This window comes from Uranotaenia lowii, chromosome 2, assembly GCF_029784155.1.
Source record: "Uranotaenia lowii strain MFRU-FL chromosome 2, ASM2978415v1, whole genome shotgun sequence".
Classification (NCBI taxonomy): Eukaryota; Metazoa; Arthropoda; class Insecta; order Diptera; family Culicidae; genus Uranotaenia; species Uranotaenia lowii.
In genome coordinates, this window is record NC_073692.1 from 298960746 (window position 1) to 298981832 (window position 21087).

The 21087-nt window shown below is 41.9% G+C and overlaps 1 protein-coding gene across 1 annotated transcript in view; it reads right to left on the reverse strand.

The window, feature by feature from the left end:
- Positions 1 to 21087, reverse strand: part of LOC129744698 (transmembrane protein 198) — a 36891-nt gene that overhangs the window by 1756 nt on the left and 14048 nt on the right. Inside the window, exons 4-8 of the mRNA XM_055737350.1 lie at positions 14692 to 14805; positions 14474 to 14622; positions 14241 to 14405; positions 13903 to 14178; positions 13439 to 13840 (exon numbers count right to left, since the gene is read on the reverse strand). Coding sequence (XP_055593325.1) covers positions 13667 to 13840; positions 13903 to 14178; positions 14241 to 14405; positions 14474 to 14622; positions 14692 to 14805 — 878 coding nt within the window. The 3' untranslated portion in view covers positions 13439 to 13666. The remainder of the gene's footprint in view (positions 1 to 13438; positions 13841 to 13902; positions 14179 to 14240; positions 14406 to 14473; positions 14623 to 14691; positions 14806 to 21087) is intronic.

The window sequence follows — 21087 nt, forward strand, 5'->3', positions numbered from 1 at the left end:
AATAAACATTGGAGCGGTTAAACATTCGACTCGGAAGTATGGAAAGGAAAGCTGCTTCGCGGATAAAAAAATCTGGGCAGAAACCGGGTAAGATGGACAAAACTTTGGACCGGAAAGTTATGAGTGCTCACGCCAGTAAGAAAACTGCCTCAGTTCGGGTTAAAGCACTATAGCTAAAACTAGGATCATCATCAGCACTGTACATCGTATCAAGCTAAGATTGGGTCTACAGACATATAAAAAGTGCAAGTTTGATTACAAAAAGCTTTCGGCTGACCAGATAACACTGTTCGGGATGGCCAAAGTATTAAAGAGTCGGAGACATCAATTTTTACCGAAAAATTCGTTAAAAAGGCAATGGTTTGCAAGCCATATGTGAGTGTGGCATGCATTCTGAGCCGTCCGTGACCATTGACACAATAAATACAGCTGTTTACGTGAGAGAATGCCTGAACCGTCGCCTGTTGCCCATGATCCACAAGCATGATCAACCGGTACTGTTTTGGCCGGATTTGGCATCAGTTCAGTGTTCAAAAGACACGATGGCTTGGTACAAATCCAAAAAAGTCCAGATCATACGGGAGAAGATGAATCCACCAAATTGTCCTCAAGCGAAACTTTTTGGACCCTTACCAAATTGTATTTGAGAAAACATGTGAAGCCTGCAGATTATATCAAAAACTCTGCCAAAGACTGGAAAAAGTGGTCAATATAATCGCAAAAAAATTTGTTCCTAAATTATAGTGTTGACCAAGGTGTGTATATATACAGGAGGTGTTACCGAATATCGAATTCCTGATTCAGCCATTTTGGCTATGCAACTATGCGGAACTCATGAAGTTTGTTTACCAACAAACCACAGAAAAGCTGAACAAAATATAAACAAACTCATTGAGAGCCCCGCTCACTCCTCGCCTACTTACTGTGAAAGTCGGAGAACCTCGTGTTACTGTTGATAATGTTCATTATAAATCGTGTCATTATAATCGTGACATATTGAGAAACCCTATAGAGCTTTCAGTTTTTTATGCCATATTTTGCTTCGAAATCACAATGCTCTACCGAACAGCAAAAAATATTTTAAAAAAAAAATAAACTTTTTACGCAAAAATCAAAAATACGTGTGGTCTTCAAGAAAGTGTATTCTTGATAAAAATGGTAATTTGAAATAATTAGTAGGTACTGCAATCATATTCTATAGTGTTTATATTCCTCACTTGTCAAATGTACGGATAAGTAAGTAAAGATTGATCAATTTTGATTCAATATTGGTCAGTGATTGAAATCCTCACCATTTTTCTCATCAGAGGCATTCAAAATACACGCTCTGAGGCCTCGCATAGCAATACAGGAGACGATACATATACATTCATTCAAACCTCCCCCCATGAGGAGAAACTGCTCTGAGAGACACTCACGCTCATATTTTTTTAACCATTAATGGCTTTTCTTGAACCATTTTTTGAGATTTCCGATAGAACTGCCATAATTGTTGTTTTTTAACCATAGTATACGTTTCAATTTCAAGCATTTCGGAAGTTCTAACGAAAAATAATGAAAATGGTTAAATTTCAACCGTAATATGTAAAAAATAACAGTCGCCATCTTTTGACGCGCAGATAACTTGTTTGCTTTTCGGCAGCTACGCGTAAAATCGACCGATAATTTAAATTCATTTTCCAGCTCCATGAGAATCACATGATAATAAAGCTTGTAAGTCAACTAGATTAAACAAAAGTAGTAAAAATTAAACATATTTTTCAAACATCCTCCTTATTCCCACGCCACTAACATTTTTTTCTCTCAAACAGAACAAACGGGCAAAGAAATTTTCTACCATCGCACTGCGGATCACAGGTTGCTATGAATCCGGATCAGGAGCTTCCAGTGAAAATATGCAGGAGCAGGATCGGGTACTTCGCATTCATAGGAGAGAGAGACGTAGAGGAGTCGAACAACGAAAAGTAGAGGAAAACGAAAATAAAATTATACCAAAAGTTCCACAAGTATTTCAGGATGGATATTCATAACCACATCAATTAACAGGATTCTAAAATATAAGTTCTATTGATAAAACTCTCATTGATTCTTGTGTTCTTCGATCATTCTGATAATTTTTTCCTTAATTTCTGCTCATTTTCACAGTTTTTGATCATGCTTGAAAAATAACCATAATCCAAGTTCTCCTCGAAATCCCATTTTGTGAGTTTTCGCGAAAAACTCATAAAACGACTTAACCCACAAAACTTCGATTATGGTTATTTTTCAAGCATTTATGGTTCAATATGGCCGTGCGTGCTATTCGTTTGCTGCCCCGAACGAACTCTCTCAACATTCGGTTGCTACATGCAGCGCTACCAACCTTCCAGATTTTTCTGGAATCTTCCAGATTTTTATGTGTCATCCAGAAATACATACCTCATGTTGTCTGGTCCAGACTTTTCATAAATTATCCAGATTTGTCCAGAAATTTCTATAAGCTCAACGTTTTGATAAAAAAAAATACTATTGAAATCCAAAAGCTCATAACGGCAACACTGAATTTACTGTAAAGCAGAATACACTGAACCCAAATTCACTCTTAAAATACACATGATTTTTCACTTAAAAACATGGATCCAGTGATTTTCTTCCATTCACATATACATTTCACTTGGCAGTCGCTTAAATTTCAAGTGAATTCATCCACATTCACTTCAGTCGTCACTTGAATTTGAAGTGAGAAAAAATATTCACTCCCCCTTCACTTGAATTTCAAGTGAATGTCAGGTTGTAATTGTGTTTATTTGCAGAGTTCAAAATGGCAAATTTTAAAGAGCAGCGTTTAAAGCTTATTCTGCCATTCTTCAATAGGCGATTTTGGTAGTTTGTGTTAAACGTGATGTAAGAGAAAGTTATTTAAAGGTGTTATCATGTTTCAGCTTATGGATTGAGCGGGACAGATTTTCTGGTTTGCAGCAGGGAAGATTTAGAAGTCGCACTATCCGCAGTAACCGATTTGCCTTGGGATTACGATGGAATTTTCCTTTCGCCATAAATTTATGGCGAAAGCGTAATGTAAGTATTTGAAATCGTAGTGCTGTTCTATAAATGTTCTTTTATTTAAAAACGCGAGAGATAATTAACTAGAAACTTACTTAGAAACTCAGATAAATTTCACTCGAACGTCATAGTCTAATTCACTTGACCGGTCACTTAAATGAATTCACTTGACCCATCACATAAAATTCAAATGAAATTACGTATGGCGAGAATTTACTACAGATGTCACTTATTTTTTAAGTGAAAATTATTTTGGGTGTACAGAAGTTATTTTGACAGTTGAATGGGTCTTTCGGTTGTTCAAGCTTTCGTTCACATAGAATTCGTGCCCGCTCGCCTCTGGTTGTGTTGGTGCTATGAATGAAAGCTTTTTTTTAATAGTGGTAATCATGAGTGGGTGTATAAGTGCTTTTCGAGAGAGTATGGTGGTGGGTTTTGAAGGAAAACAACTTTTCCCCATGCAGTCATCCCTTCATGTGAGCCTTTTCAACTATCCAGACAAATCCAGACTTTTTTATTGCCAACTTTCGGAATTTTCAAAAAAAAAACACCTGGCAAACCTGGCTACATGATGCATGAAGAAGACGCGACGAGGCACACATACTCATTTTCGTTATTGAATTTGAATGACTCAAGCCAATAAGGCATTTCCCCACTTGTCAGACGAACAGCTGATTTCTCATGTTTACATTTTCTCGGCATATCGTGGTAGGGTAAACATAACAACAACATTACGCATGCTCAATGGCCAGATAATAACAAAATACAATTGGCAATGCAATTGTAGTCGTTTTGCAAGCGCACCTTGGTGAGGAGAATATAAATTCGTTATTTAATTCATTGTAAATTCATAACAAGTTGAGACATGAAGGTATGTTGATTTTAATGAAAGAAATTTTTAAAAGAAATCATTGAACAGTGCTTATCATCAAAGATCAAAATGGCGACCAGTTGGTGTTTACATTTTTCAAAACAAAAACAAAAAGCTACCCTACCACAATCTGTCTCAGGAAATACTCTATAGCTGTCATTGAGGAGAACATCTACAATCTCGCCGCAAAGGTTGAGGCAACAACAACAACCGAACTTATTGCATTGCACAGTCCCGCAACGTATGGTGCAAAGAGGGGGGAGGAAAAGAAACGAAAAAACTAGCTGCCTGCGTGCGGTTGCTGTGCGATAAAAGCAATAGCAGAAAAACTTCAAGCATTCGATCCAGGCACAAACGAGGAGACTCGGGTTTGCTATGCCTTTTAGAGTGTCCATTTCCCGGCCATTTTAGCGTTCCCGGGAATCGGGAAATCTGACGATCCTTTTCCCGAGAATTCCCGGGATCCCGGGAAATATTGAAAATGAAGATTTCAACATGAAGATCTTAACCCTCTTCTGCGTACGAATCCTTATCAATACGGTATTTTTAAATCTATGGTAGTACCTACTATTGAAAATCATTTCAAACTTTTTTAATGCCTCAAAAATTCAATAACCAAACGCAGACCCAAAAACAAAGTACTTTAACCGACAAACTGGTCTGATTCTAGCTGTAAAAATTTTAAATAATTGTGAAAGATTTCTTTCTTTCGATAGAAATTGATTAGACTTCAGGTCAATCATCAAATATCGTAAATTTTCAGATAACTATCCATTTGTTTTACAATATGTCATTTCTTTGCTGATGATTTTGCTACTGTCAACAGTATCCAAAACAGAAGTTCTAAATGATGAATGTTGCAAAATAGAACATTTAGATTCTTTCCGTAGCGTTTCACTAATGGAATTGTTTGTTTATATAGATTTTTTGTCGTTTTTCACTTTAACACTAAGTTTTCGATTGGAAAACAGATTTAAGAAAAATAATAGTTAAAACTAAGCTATCAAGGTGGAACGTGGTAGAACTATCATTTTTGTTGTTCATCCTGATTTATTTTTACAATTTGGATGTAAATTGATGTAAATTTTTAGTAATTAAGCACTTTTCATTGGCTTCGGGAATTCCCGGGATTTTTTAAGCGTTTCCCGAGGTTCGGGAATTCCCGAATTTTTCTATTTCCCGGGAATTCCCGACCGGGAAATCCCGGGTAGGACACTCTAGCCTTTTGAATTCGGTTCCCTCAAGCTTGTACTGTAACAGGAGATGAGTGAGAGCCATTCGTTTGGTTTTTTGGATTCGCTGCCTCGAATGTATATTGCTTCGTGAAGGCGGGCCATGTTGAGAGCGTATGCATCATCGGTTTTGTCGTTTTCGCTGCCTCAAAGCAACCTTTGCTTCCGTCCGAGTAAAGCGTTGAGCGAGAGAGGGTTGATCAATTCATACTCAACAAAATACAATCATTGATATTGGTAAACATTTATATGATTTTTGAAATTAATCTCACGCCACATTTCTTGAGTTTTATCTTCTGGCAAAAACTACTACTTTGCGAAAAGTATAAGAAAAATCGCACAACACGGAAGCTTTGAAGTGTATTTTCTCAGCAGCAGCTCGTTGACCTTTCTTGGACGATACCAAGAATTACTCAAACTATTTAATCGTATGTTTCTGTCACTATTAGTGTCACGTACTCTGACTGACTCTCAATTGAACATAAATACATATGTTCTGGAACGAAGGAGCTTTGTTGAACCACCCTAACACCAGAAAAGGCCCAGTAGTAACATGGCGATGCTGCGTGCATTAACGGCGGTAATGCGCGCCAAAATCATCGGTTTTCCTCGGACACGAAGAGGTTTTTCCGAAGGATCGAGCCACCGTCGATCCTTGACTCGGTCTCTTTTCCCAACCAACCACCAGCTAAGACGGATCACGGTAACACTATCAGAGGCCAGCATGGCCATAGTCAGAGGTCCAAAAGGGACCATAGTTTGAGTCAGAAGTCCAAAAGGGACAATTTTGTGTCAGCTTATTGGTAATTAGTTTAAGTTATGTCGGTAAAATACAGTCCACCTTGTTAATGTTTTATGAAATTGAGTGAGTGAGTTTATTCTACAAAGAAAGTTCTGATGCTATCGATCCTGCCATCAGGGGCGATCCTGAACATGGTCCTATCGAGCCGGATCATCAATCAGCAGATAGCATCAGATGGTATGTATGAGCGTTTGAGCGTGTGTGAAAATAGTGATATCCAATTCAATCGTTGATCGAGAAATCTCATCCACCCTACGTTCAAATCAAGACGTGTGAAAAGCATTCCCAATATTAAAGTAAATTTCGATGAGTATGAGAGAGTGGAGATGTGCGTGAAATTATGTGCTGAAAACAATACCAGCATTCCTCCAAAAATCGATTCTATAATCGTGCGTATGTGTTATAAATCGCCATTGCCTTTCCACCAAGCCTACGAAATTCCAAATCTGCTGAAAATCAGTTGCAACAGTCGTCCTATCAAAGAATAAGTTTATGTTCACGAATATGTTTATGTTGCTCAGTTATTCCATTCATTTCATAATAATGACATCTAATCCAATTCCACTCGCGTCAATGGCACTCACTTCACCTGCTGGTTGAAAATACTTTTTTTTTTTTTTTTGTTCTTTTTTCTCAGGGATTTTAAACCAGGTAGGTTTATTCATCCCGATTGAAAATACAATATACCCGAATACTTCATTGTCATCTTGATATTTATGTTGTGTGCAGGCAAATATATCGGCAACGTTATGATTAATAAACTTCGTTAATCGGCTACCAGCAAAACAACAACAGTTGATAGAAAATGACAAATCAGAAATTCACCACAAGTTACTATAATTGATCAGCCATGGTCAGTTACCCAATAGTAGCCCTAATCCCTAAATACGTTTCAAGTTTGAAACAATAATGTGTTCGTATGCCTAACAGTTATTGTGTGGTTTATTACTTGGTTTTTCAAGAATTGAATTGCCATTCATCCATCTCGGTGATCAGTTTCCGCCTGAAAAATTGCATCTCCACATTGGTCCAGTCTTCAGAGATCGACAGTCTATGATTGATTCACCACTCTCATCAATTTTGCAGAATCCATCTACTATGATATAAAAATTGGAACTAATGGCAGACGGAAACTGTCAAAACTATCTAAACAAACTTCGTCGTGTTCGGTCCCAGCATGTTTGGCAAGTTTTTTCCCAAAAACCCGGTATTCAGCTCTACGGTCGACGGTCTAATACGGTTTGGACTTGAAGAATTCATTCCCAGTGTAATTTCCCATGTGTTCGGAATGAAACATAAAACAGCGGACATGGAATCAAAACGAAAACCATCGTGTTCAGCTTTCGGCAAGTTTTCTCTGAATCCCCGCCCGAATACGGTATTCAGCGTTTACGGTTTGTTCTCAAAGAAACAAATTTCCCTTGTTCGTTCGTTCAAGTTTGCCTTGTTTTTGTTGAATTTGTTCGAAGATCAATTGAGAAAGTGAATTAAAGTAAGAAAAAACACTGATGTTTCGGATGTTTTAGTTGTCTGGAGTCATGGATCATTCCACACTTTTTCGTTGGCGCAACCATTTTTGACCAGGGCTGTCCATAGAGGAAGTGGTGATAAGGGAACCATCATAATTTAACTTTGGAAAGTTTAACTGGACATCACTGATTGTGGAGAGAATTCATGACATATCATTTCTAATGAGATTCCAAGGTAGGTGCCTTTTTTCACGCTTATCAGATGCACTCGCTTTTTTTTTAAATTGTGTTATGACTATTGCTAAAAACAGTAGCATATTTCGATCGATGGTTGTTCAATGATAAACTTTCCGAAACAAAAGCGTGAATGAGAAGACACCATAGGTGGTGACGTCATGAATATTCAAATCTAAATGCTTCACAATCCGCATTGTTTGCAAAACCAAGACTTACTACATCGGTTTTGAAACCTAAGAAAATCCGTGGATTGTATTATGAAGATGATGTGCTGATGTTTGCCTGTTACGTTTCATGATATTCAAAGAATTGTCCGAGTTAGTGTGGTTCACACAATGAGAATTATTTTCATTTGAGGTTTGAAAAACAGTTAATTGAAAGGTTGGAGAATCTTATTTGTACGATTTTGCAATTGGATGCTAGTCATCGTTGTTTTTTATTTTAATGTGCTTTTCCGGAAATTTACATGGACTTAGATCAAGCGGCCAGGTCAGTGCAAACCAGGTGTGCCTTGAATACTTCAGAGCAACATCTTTTAATCGATTTTTAAGTTTTCTACTCCAATTACGTTCAGTCACTCATTCAGAAAATCGTTCAGTCGCTCATTCAGAAAATCGTTCAGTCGCTCATTCAGAAAATCGTTCAGTCGCTCATTCAGATAATCGTTCAGTCGCTCATTCAGAAAATCGTTCAGTTGCTCATTCAGATAATCTTTCAGTCGCTCATTCAGAAGATCAGTCAGTGTCAGTGGGCTTCTGATTCAATCATTCAGATGTAACAATTCGTTTCATCACTGGTACTTATTCCTGTATACAGCTCATTTTTCGGAGTGCAACAGCAAGACCATGCGGCCAATCTTGAAAACAAACTTGGGATCGAACGGGCAGGTCGGAAAACAAAACGGTGGGATTAAGAAAAGGACTGTAACTTTTAGCAATGCGAACGGTCGCTTTCGCCATTTTGCACACGAGTCCCGGCAGCCGAGAGACAACAACATGGAGCGGTTTCACCAATGCCTCTTCGAAGCATCTCAAGCTGCAGCAAGTGTGGCAGCAATCGACAGAACTCTGTACAACTATTTGCTCGCAACAAAAGAACTGTTGTGCGAGCAAATGGTTGCAAGCAATCGTGCAGGGAATAACATTGGCGGGTATCGGACGGCACTTGAAAAAATCAATATGAAAATTTTATGTTTCGAGTCTCACCACAACTCCAACCGGATGAACGATTTACGGATAACAGTGGGTAACCAGGCAAAATGCCACTTTTGCAAAGGACAGCATTACTTGTTCGAGTGTGCTTCCTTTAAGGCCAAAACTGGATCCGAACGGTTGGAGTTTGTTAAGGCAAGACGACTATGCTTTAATTGCTTCAGTTCAAAACATGGCATGAGAGTGTGTGAGCAAAAGGGCCGTTGCATGTTCTGTTCGGCTACCCACAATAGCCTTTTGCATGCGGGAATTATAGCCTAAATGAATAATTTTGAACAAGCTTTTTGAATTGAAAACAAACCTATATATTTTATTTTGAAAAGAAACTCAGTTGATCATTTTGTCAGTTTGTTGGAAAAATGGTTAGTAAATCATTTAGCAAATCATTCAGACTATGTCACACAACCATTCAGTATAGAGGGGCCTGAATCAGGTTCGCCTCGAATATGTCAGTAAATCCTTCAGAGTTTTTTTTTCGGGTATCAATGAGATTCAAATCGGTTTCATTCACACAATCATTCAGATCCAAAAATATGTTGGAAATCGGTTGGATTTATAGTCAGAAAATCATTCGGAGACCCAGTCAGTCGGAAAAGTCAGATAACCTGAAAATTCGGTATTCAGCAAATCATTTCATACACTTACAATTTACACTGGACATCATTGGGTAAAAATCATAAAGGGAACCAAACGGGGTTCCATTCGGTAATAAAGCTTAGTTCTTTTAGAAATGGGACAGTTACGAATGCGTGTATCTAAAAAACCTTCCGTTTGATCTAAATACTTTCTATGAAGGAAATGAAGGTAATCTTATCATAATTCATGAAAAAATTTGAAAAAAAATATGTATCGTTTTTTGTAAGATTACACTCTACTTTATTCTTGGTACCTCCCTTCGGCCAGCGCACACTTTTTTCAGTCATGATAATGATCAGTTTTTCTAACTAATACTTCGTCTAATCTGTATTTTAGGTAGCTACTTCCCCCTCCTTCAATTTATGATACTTTTCGGACCAATACTTCTCTTTTAAAAGAAACTGAGGCCACTTTAATGGATACAGCTGTTTCGAAATTAACGAATTTGATTATTTATGAGCCACTTTTTGAGCGTTTTGATGGAATTTCTGCTGGCAAAATCTGGCAATGACGAAGTAAAACCATGAGGAGATTGAACTTAAAGTATAATCGGTTAGTATAGATCGTAGGTTGCGAAGGGTACATAAAAGATTACTCTTTTTAGGCTTTTGAAAAGAGTGAAAATCATAGTTTTCGTTTTGAAAATTGTTGTTTTTTTCCACAGGAGCAGAATTTTGGCAAATCATTATATTTTATACAAAATAACCAGCAAATACATACTTTAATATACTCGGGACCTTGCCACGAGCAGACGTGGTATAGGATTCAAACGCTGGAATTTGTTTAAAAAAGGGTATTTCATAAGTTTTGTCGTTCATCAGAAATCATCTGTCCCATAGCCTCGAGACCCGATATACAGCTTACGAGCTGCGGAACTAGCAAAAAAATTTTGTTTGAGGTTAGATTTTAATGACGGATAAAGAAGCAACACTTTCAGCTTATCGGAGAAAATTTTTTTTTGGAAATTTCAGCAGTCTACCCTTTGTTTTTCGCTTATTGAAAATTAAAAATGCTGGTATGACACTTGACTTCCCTGATGACCCTAAGCCGAGGTTGCCAATCATATACTTCACTCCAATGGTTGATTTGAACTATGTGGGCATTTTTCACAGTATTTCCATACTTTTCCACCACTCACACACACAGTAGTTCTTTGAATAATCAACGGTTTATTTGATAATGATGGATTTTGAATGAAACTGTGCAAAATTATTTTTTCCTTTTTCTCTTGCATCGTAAATATCTCAAAAACGCGTAAATTTTAAATTTTGAAAAAAATAGGTCGGATAGTACTTTTTACAGGCAACAAAATGCTGTCAAATTTTTGAATGTCCGATTACTAGTAAACGAGCTATTAGCAAAAGAAAGTGTCCCATTTCTAAAAGAACTATGCTTTAATTCAATTCGGAAAATCAATCATTTGGTCATCAATCGGTATTTACATTCGGAAATGTTCGGAGTAGGCGTTGGAATTCGTTTTTCGGTTAACCTGATCGCGGGATCAGGACATTTATGTGACGGTTTTTTTTTTTTGCTGTGTCATTTCTGCTGCAATCGGGCATGGCAATACCAGGGCTTTCCAGCGCGCCTCCGAACACACAAATTACTTCCGAAAGTTTTTTGTGCAGTCACTCCGCCATCAGGAGTTATCGGGAATCCAAGGGATTCAATTATTCGGTATCAGTCGGTTATATCATTCGGTACACTTCAGAGTTGCGTTGGATTTCGGTTTTCGGATAGTCTGATCGACGGGATCAGGACTAGCATTTGGCGGTTTTTTCATCAAGCATCATCCTGGATAAAGTACCAGGACTCTCTAACGCAACTCTGCATCACACAAACACACATACACTTACACACATCACAATCAAGCGGAATGAAACTATCAGAGCCTGAGTCATTCAAGTTACGGTTTGACTATTGATCGGGAATTGGTATGTCAGTTTTTTTTTAAGTCTGACTTTGTCAGAGCGGTTCATTCGGTGTTTTGTCAGAAACTCATTCAGCTACCCAGTCAGTAACCCATTCAGTTATTCAGTCAGAAAGCCATTCAGCTACCCATTTAGAAAAAACGGTCGGTGAAAATTGTTGGAAAATCATTCGGAAACACGTTCAGAAAAACATTCGGAAAATCATTCAGAAAAATTGGACAGAAAAACAGTCAGAGAATATTGTTGGAAAATCATTCAGAATTGGTTGTTGGATAAACATTTTGAGAAAAAGTCAGCAATTCATTCAGAAAACCTGTCAGAAATGAGTCGGAAAGAAATGTATGTTGAGTCAGTATTTATGTTATGTGTATGTCTGTTTCAAAGTCTGGGTATGTGTCGGGAGAGCTTGGGAACTAAAATGTTCGGCTCATGTCAGTCAACGAAAGTCAGAGAGCTTGGAGAGCTCAGAATTTTGATGCACGAAGAACGATTCGAATCAAGTCAAAGCATGAGGCATAATAGCGCTGGTCGTGGCGATAGCCAGCGCACGCTCAGGAAAGCTAAGTATTTTGGAATTCATCTAACATACAAGAAAAGTGATACTTCCTTTCCCAAGCTATCAGGCATGCATCCAGACCACTATCGGACGAAGGCGGACAACCAGAGAGGTTGCAAAAAGCAGAGTCGGCATCCAAGCACAAAGGTCGGAACCAACGTAGGCTAATGGCGGGCGGCACATCATGCAGCGAGCGCAGATCATCGGCGTGGTCAAAGCGAGGTGGTTCATCGCGGCACAATAACATCGACACAACAGCTGAATTTCGAAATGCGTACGTCCCGTCGCCTTTCAAGGCGGGCGGCATGTTCTGGAACGAAGGAGCTTTGTTGAACCACCCTAACACCAGAAAAGGCCCAGTAGTAACATGGCGATGCTGCGCGCATTAACGGCGGTAATGCGCGCCAAAATCATCGGTTTTCCTCGGACACGAAGAGGTTTTTCCGAAGGATCGAGCCACCGTCGATCCTTGACTCGGTCTCTTTTCCCAACCAACCACCAGCTAAGACGGATCACGGTAACACTATCAGAGGCCAGCATGGCCATAGTCAGAGGTCCAAAAGGGACCATAGTTTGAGTCAGAAGTCCAAAAGGGACAATTTTGTGTCAGCTTATTGGTAATTAGTTTAAGTTATGTCGGTAAAATACAGTCCACCTTGTTAATGTTTTATGAAATTGAGTGAGTGAGTTTATTCTACAAAGAAAGTTCTGATGCTATCGATCCTGCCATCAGGGGCGATCCTGAACAACATACATCTTCGAAGCATTTGAAGTCCAAAAAAAGTCTGGAAAGTCCAAAAAGTCTGGAAAATCCAGACAAAATCTGGAAGGTTGTCATCACTGACTATCGCAAGTATGACATGCAGCTTAAACAGCCTTCTGGGTGGGATCAAAGTCGAACGACCCAGGTGGACATCAGAGTATTGGTGTATACGTGGTATATCATTAGTCGACCCATTGTATTTTAGGAACTAGACTGAGGGGACACAATCACTCGGTAATTGTTCACAGAGTTTTCCTGACTCAACAGAATATTAAGATTCAAAAATTTGAACAAACTAGTCAAAAATAGTCAGCAATACGAACGAATTAATAGAACACTACAATTTATGTAGACGATGAAGTGTGGGATTTGACAGTTTTAGTTTGAACTTACTGTAGGAAATAAGATGAGGATAAGCAGATAATCAGAATAAAATAGTTGAAGGAATCAGAATTATAGACATCCCTATTGGATATTGCCATTAGCAAATTGAGCAACCCTTCGAGATCGACAGGACGAGTCGTTAAAATGCGTTATACGGCGAGGAATACTTGTGTAGAGGTGAAAGTGACCAAGAAGAAACGAACAGAATGAACGAGCCAGTTTAAAGACGAATTTCGTGAAGGAAGGTTCGCTTTGTGACAGAAAGCTGAAGCGAAGAAAAAAGTCGGTCGGTTTCGACACTTACCACATAAGTTTAGTAACAGTTACGAACATACTGCTGTGGTGGAGGCGGGTAGGGATGCTGTGGTTGTTGATGATGGTGTTGTTTTTGTTGTGGATGATGATGATATTGGTAGTTGTAGTTACTACGTTCGCTTCCCCCACTTCCGGTGTAGTATTCGGCGGGTGGGGGTGGCGGTGGAAGCGGATAGAATTGCTCCTGGAAGTGTCGATAGTGCTATTTGGCCGAATGTCAACGTTTCTCGTAGCTCAGATCCCGCTTGTCGAAGTCCGAATCGGGTAGATTGGTCATGTGAGTTCGATCGCTGCGGGCCGTGTTCCGATCGTTGGAGCCAGTCTTCGTGGACACTTCCGAAGGTGGTCCGGAATCGGTGGTTATATGCTTCTGCAAGGCGGAGACAAAATTCTGTCGGAACAATAAAGGGTATTTGTTAAGTAGAACTTAAATTAAAATGTTTTGACTAATACCTGTGAGATGATGTCACCCCGTGCTGTCCGAACCTGGTACAAGTAGCGATACTTGCGCTGACGAGCTTCTTCACGTGTTTCCCGGGATCGGGATCCGGGACGTGGTTTACCATAGTGTCTGCGTCTTCGATGCATCATCTGTCTTCGGTGGTCAATTTTCCAAGCAGTGACAAAACTCTGCACCAGCACACCCAATACGGCTGCGATGGGCCAACAGCATAGGATCACCCCACCCCAACAGGGAGGGGGCGTCGGATCTGGTTTCATCTTGAAAATCTGCCGAGAAAAATTGCCAAAGATTAATAATGTAGGCACACGACACCAAAGTTAAAACTAACCCAATCCATTGTGTTCAGGCCATGCATGAAGAAATCAATGGAGCACAATATCATGGCCGATCCCAGAATGCTGGAAGCAATGATTGACATAAACTTTGGACAGAATAGAGTGATAATTGCACAGATGATCGCTCCGCCAACAACAGACACAAAGAGTTCATTTTCCTGCAAGCAAAATGTAATCAGTATCAATTTCCAACCCAATATTGAATACCCTCTCGAGGTTAACTTACTCCAAAAATGTAGTGAGGTAGTGTCGCAATGCAGGCTGCAATTGTTGCTCCGGCTACGAGCGCCCCAGCGGAAGCTCCGATCAGTGTGGACGAAATTGGATGGGTCGAACCCAGAATTGCACCGAAAAGTCCGGCAACGACGGCCAAGGCTGTGGAACGAATCGAGATTAAACGAGCTTAGTATCTATGTTTACAAGTATTTTGTTATCCACGATTACCTGGAGCAGCAAGGTTTCCAAACTCGGTAACATTCTGGCTTTGTAGGAGCACTATACAACCTGCTCCAGCGGCCAGCCCGGTGAGGAATCCGATCGCTCGGAGACAACGATAGCCTGGAAAGAAAATCAAAAAAGGAATGTCATAGATATACATTTTTTCAAACTTACAAATCAACAAATGTACCATAATTATAGTTCAAAGAATTATAAACTATGCTAAGTCATTCAACAAGTAACACACTTTAAGCCATTTTGCTTAATTGAAATTAATCATACTTTTCTTTATTGAGGGGTATCACTGATTTGTAGAAACTCTAAAAAAAAGGTTGAAATATTTCAATTAACGTGTTCTGTAAAAAACTGCTTAAAGAGACAGAGTAAAAAAACTTTGATTAAACATCATCCTTAATATTAAGAGAGCTTTGTTAAAGATACTGTTGGGAAAAATAAACAAGTCTTCAGAGCAGCTTCCTTGTTTAGCAGGATGTGTTGATGATTTTCCTAACAATCTTCGCACCAACAATCACACCGTTACACCGGAATCAAACTAGCAGAACTTTCGCTAGTAAATATTTGCAGATCGGAACGAACTGACTCCTTTTGAAATTCTCAACAGTCTCCCGCACTCGTAAATAAACCTGGTCCAGATAAACTCTCTGGAGCCACCAGATCAGCGTTACCTCCACTTTTAACGTTGCGTGATGAGTGGCACTTTTGTGTCTATGAACGGTTTATAGGAATGAAATCGCCTATTACCCCTGTTCCAGGCAGAAGAGCCTGATTAGAAATTAAGGTAAAACCCCGCTCCCGCAAGGGTTTAACGCAGAAATGTCATCGGAACAGAAAAACGCGACACAACCGTTCGAGAGACTTAAAAAGACTGCCATTTATTTTACTGTATCATACAGAGTTGTTTAAAGTTTGCTGACGCAGCTTCGTCGCTGCGCCCTCCAGTTGTTTCAGGCGTCGCGCATTCCTGCGCCAACGCCAGACGATGACGATGATGATCGCCGCGATGATGAACAGGGCGTCCACAGAGTAGCCCACAATGTTGTGAGTGGAGATGTTATTCTCCACGGCGACTTCGGGTGGCGATTCCATTGTAAACGGCCACATCTCGAATTGCGTCTCAGGTTTCTGGCTGCTATTCACGAAATGAATGCAACATTGTTGCTGCTGGGTTGGCTGGGTGCGCGAGCTCGGTCGTTGAGTCCGCGCCATCGTTGATAGCACATTTTGTGCTGACAAATTTGATGTTTGTTATTTCGACCACAGTTTGGTCTTACTGTTTCCTATTTTCCTTCGCGGCAAGTAGCACATTAAGTGCTGACGTACCACTTCGGATGTTGTGGTAACTTCTGCAGCTATGCAGGGTTACCTTAACCGCTCCATTTTCTCCCCCCTTTGGAGCGAAGTCTGTCGCTCCAAACATTGCTACTCATAGCCAGGGGTGGTGGGTCTTCTTCGTTTTCAGGTACTGGCCCTTGCTCGCGTACTTCATGGTGTGGTTTATTCACTATTTCTGAAGAATCAAATTGAGATGGTTCGACTGATTCGCCTACTTGACTTTCGGTAATGTCGATGGGCAGTGGTGCCAAAGCCCGAACATTTCGTGTGTAGATACCTGAAGCTGTGCGTACCGTTGCTACCCGCACAACTCCATCCTTTCCGGGTTTGGTGTGAGTTACGATTCCCATGGGCCACCTTGCCACGGGGTTGTTATCGTCTCCAATCAATACGATTTGACCTGGCTGCAGGTTAGGTTGCCTTTTTGTCCACTTGAAGATACAGCGCAAATGCTGCAAATATTCATTTTGCCATCTACGCCAGAATTGTGCGGTTTGGCGTTGAATGCGCTTCCAGCGCATAACTAAGTTTTGCTGTTCTAAGTGGCTTGCCGGGATGGGTATAGTAGTCATGGCTCTTCCTATTAGGAAGTGCCCTGGTGTTAAAGGTTCCGGAGCTCCGGCGTCGGAGAAAATTGAGGTCAGCGGACGTGAATTCATTATCGCTGATACTTGGTAGAACACCGTCTGAATCTCCAATATATTAAAGCTGGATCCACGAGCGGCTGCGGTGAAGAGTCTTTTGGCCACTTTTATGTTGGCCTCCCACAGACCTCCGAAATTAGGGCTTCTCGGAGGGATGAAGGAAAAGCGTATTCCTTCCTCAGCTGCTATCCCTATGAGTTCGTTTTGGAACAACTCCGAGTTAAATACTTTGCTCAGTTCTGCAAGTTCGCAGCTGGCTCCGACGAAGTTGCGGCCGTTGTCGGAGTATATCACCTCCGGTGTACCACGCACTGATACAAACCGTATCAAAGCGGCTAAGAAGGCCCCGGTGGATTGATCCTCCACCACCTCGATATGCACTGCTTTGGTCGAAAAGCACACAAACAGGCAGGCGTAAACGGTAAGCCTCATTTTCGCCCGCTGACTTGGCAGCACTTGGAACGGCCCGCACAAGTCTACGCCAGTATGAGTGAACGCTGTAGAGGGATTCACTCTGGGCCGTGGAAGCTGGCCCATCATTTGCTCGAATCTGCGAGGCCTTGCCCGTACGCAGAGTACGCATTTTTGAAGGACGGATTGGGTTGTTTTCCGCAATCCCTTCATCCAATAGCTTCGTTGAAATTCGGTCAAGACTATTTCCAGACCGGCGTGGTTATTGGAGCGATGTAGATGCACAAGGATGATTCGTGCAAACGGATGCTCCCTCGGAATGAATATTGGATGTCGCTGTTCTTCAGGCAAGTCTGCTAAGTTTAACCTACCTGTTACTCGAATGAGGCCACCTGCCAGCATAGGATTGAGGTGCTGCAGGGGGCCCTGCTTTGTAGGAATGCCGTGTAAACCGATGCTCTTCAGCTCTTGTCCTAGGCAGACGGATTGCATATTTTTGATGACTAGATGTAGTCCTGCTTCCAGCTCTTCAACAGTTAGAGGGCCGGTCATGGTTTGTAGGAGTTGTTCAGAATTAATAGAACTTGTAGCTTTTGCCCTAAAATTGCTTATGGCGCGCTGTATTAAGGCGAAATGCCTTCTGGTCCTTCGGAAAGAATTGCAGTACTTGTAACTCTGGATATAATCTTCTGGGTCAGGATCATGCAGAGTGTGGTCGATGGTCGGCGCTTGCTGAATTGCGCATACTTGAATTTCTGGATGTACCTCTAGTGCATACGGGGTGGCATGCAGCCACAGCTGCTTCTTGGTGGTCAACAGTTTCCTCACTGAGATTCCTCTGGAGATCACATCCGCTGGGTTCTGGTCGGTGGGGATGTACCTCCAGCTCATCTTGTTTGTTAATTGTTGAATGATTTTCACACGATTTCGAACATACACCTCGGCGTGTTGATCGTTTGCGTGTATCCAGGACAACACTACTTGCGAGTCGCACCAGTAGTGAACCTTGTTAATGTGTTGTGGTATGATGCCGATCACGCGGCTCATCAACTCTGCCAACAATTTGGCTCCAATTAATTCCTTGCGAGGAAGAGTGAGGTCCTTCATCGGGACTACACGCGACTTTGCACAAAGCAGGTTCATGGACTTGTTACCTTGCGTGTCTATGGCAAAGGCATAAATTGCGCCTCCATAAGCGCGAATAGAAGCGTCCGAGAAACCGTGCAGCTCCAAGTGTGCTACGTTACTCGGGATAGCTTGACGCGGGAACTCTAGTTCCGCCAACTTCGGCAGCGTTTTCTTCAGTTGCTGCCATTCGTGCAAAGTTTCTGGTGGGATCTGGTCCTCCCAACCGAGCTTGGTTTTCCACAAGCTCTGCAGCAATATTTTTGCTGTAATGATGACCGGTTGCATTATGCCCAACGGATCATATAATCTGAGCACCTCCGAGGCTAGCTGCCTCTTGGTAATAGTTTGCTTGCTTGCATTGCGGTCCTCCACTAGGAATCGAAAGGTATCTCCGCGTGGAGACCAGGCCACGCCTAGGGTTTTAATCACATCGTGATTTCCGATGTTGATCTCCTTTTCGAGATCGTCGGCAGGTACATCTTCTATGATGCTGGCATCGTTGGATGCCCATTTCCGTAAGGGAAAGCCTCGCTGCAGAAGGGCGGCCTCCACGGCTTTTCGTTGACTCAGAAGACCTTCTGCTGAATTTCCCCCCATCATCAAATTGTCGACGTAGAAACATTTCTGAATAATATCAGCAATGCTCGGCTGATGCGATCGGATTTCTTCTCCGACTTGGTGTAGAGCGCGACATGCTAGGAATGAGGATGCCGCCTCGCCATAAGTCACTGTTTTGAGGCGATAAGCCTGAATCGCTTCCGAAGGATTATCCCTCCAGGCGATGCACTGGTACCACGAGTCCGTTTCGTGGACATGGACTTGCCGATACATCTTCGCGATGTCGGCCATTAGCACCTTGTCATGGCAGCGAAAGTCCAGGAGCAAATCGAATTGCTCCGTTTGGATCGCTGGTCCACTACGCAGCATGTCATTCAAGGAATGTCCATTTGATGCCTTAGCGCTTGCATCAAATACCACGCGAAGCTTGGTTGATGAAGAATCTGGCTTGATGACACATGAGTGGGGTATGAAGTAGCGGATTTTTTGATAATCCTTTGGTTCTACAACTTCCATATGATTTAATGTCAGATACTCTTTCAGGAACTCTCTGTATTGCTCGTATACTTCCGGAGTTCGCGTGAGTTTCCTTTCTAGCGAGAACAAGCGTCTTCTTGCTTGCTCGTAGGAATCACCCAGTTGAATGGGCTTGTCGTTGAAAGGGAGGCGCACAATATATTTGCCATCTGCCCCTATCTTGGTGTGCTGGAGGAAGTGCTCCTCGCATAGGTTTACCTGGTCAGAGGTGGACTTCGCTTCCGCAGAAGTTACCTCCTCCAAGGCCCAAAACCTCTTGAAGAGAGTATCCAATTTCCCATCGGGGCCCTCTTCTTTTTGGATCTCATTTGTACTAACGGTGGCAACAGTCATTACTGCTTTCCGGGTTGACCGTAGCGAAACTAGTCCGCCAACAAGCCAGCCTAAGGCTGACTCCTGAAGATTCGGGCCATTTGTACATTGGATTTGTCTGGGGCTCAGAATCTGGAATAGTACTCGGGCACCGAGTATAATCTCGATGCCTCTTCTCTTGTAGAATGTGGGGTCCGCTAACTCAATGTTTGACGGAACACTCACATCCTTCGCTTCCAGCCGAATGCTGGGCTGGTCGTCTAAAAGGTGCGGAACCAAAACTAAACTTACCTCCATAGCGAAGCTTCCGCATCTGGAGGAGATTACGGTTGTAATCTTTCTGGAAGCATTGACCCTTCCGCCAATGCCAACAAGTTGCACGTCGCTCCGTGCGTACGGTAGTCCTAGAGTCTGCGCGGCTGCTTCCGTGATAGACTCCACCTGACTACCGGAGTCCAATAGGCACCTAACTCGATACCAGTCGGACGCACCTTTAATGTTGATCTCGGCTGTTGCCAAGAATACGTAACTGCCATGTAGTCAGTTGTTACTGCTGGTTGAGGCCACAACGGCTGGGTCAGCCGCCGGCTTCTTCTCTGGAACCGCATCCACTGGATGTAGCAATGTGTGGTGTGCTTCTCCGCATTCTGAACACCGCTTTTTGGATGAACACTTTTGGACGGAGTGTCCCCAAGACAAACAATTGAAACACCGACCGGCTCTTTTGGTCCTATCCCATCTTTGCGGTACAGGCAGCGCTTTGAATTCGGTGCAGTGCCAGATCGCGTGCCCTTTCTCATTGCACGCGAAACAGGATTGCGGTTGCGTTTTGATTTCCCTACGCTGGAGTTGGGTGATGGCAGCTGCTGCTACCGTCTTGGTGTTGCGCGATTTCGATTCGTCGATATCGGTTCGGCACGCTAATTGGTTGGCTCGCTTCTCCAACTCTTCCTTGAATTCTGTCCAAGTGTAGACACGATGTATGTCTAATCTCTCCTCCAGCCTGGATGCGGTTTCCGAATCCAGACGGGATTTTGCTAGACTTACTAGCATTCCATTCGCAACACAGTCCAGTGTCGCTGTTTTATCCTTTTGTATCTGCTTTGCAGCGTGAACTGTAGTGTCCACGGCATCGATGAGGCTCATGATGGACTTAGCGCATGGCACATTTATTTTTTTAAATTTGATCAGTTTTACGAAGTATCCTTCGTACGCAATTCGCTTTTTGTAAAAGCGCGTCTCTAATTTCGCCCACGCATCGGCGAAGCTAGTGCCAGAGCTTTCGAGCGCTTCGATTGAATTTCTTGCTGCCGCGCAATGCTCAAGGCACTTGGAGAGAAATGCGAATTTGTCGGCATCTTCTCCAATCGTTACCATGCGCTTTTCAAAGCGCCCTTTGAATGTCAACCACTCCGTCGGCGAACCGTTGAAGTGGGGTAGCTCGATTCGGGGTAAATGA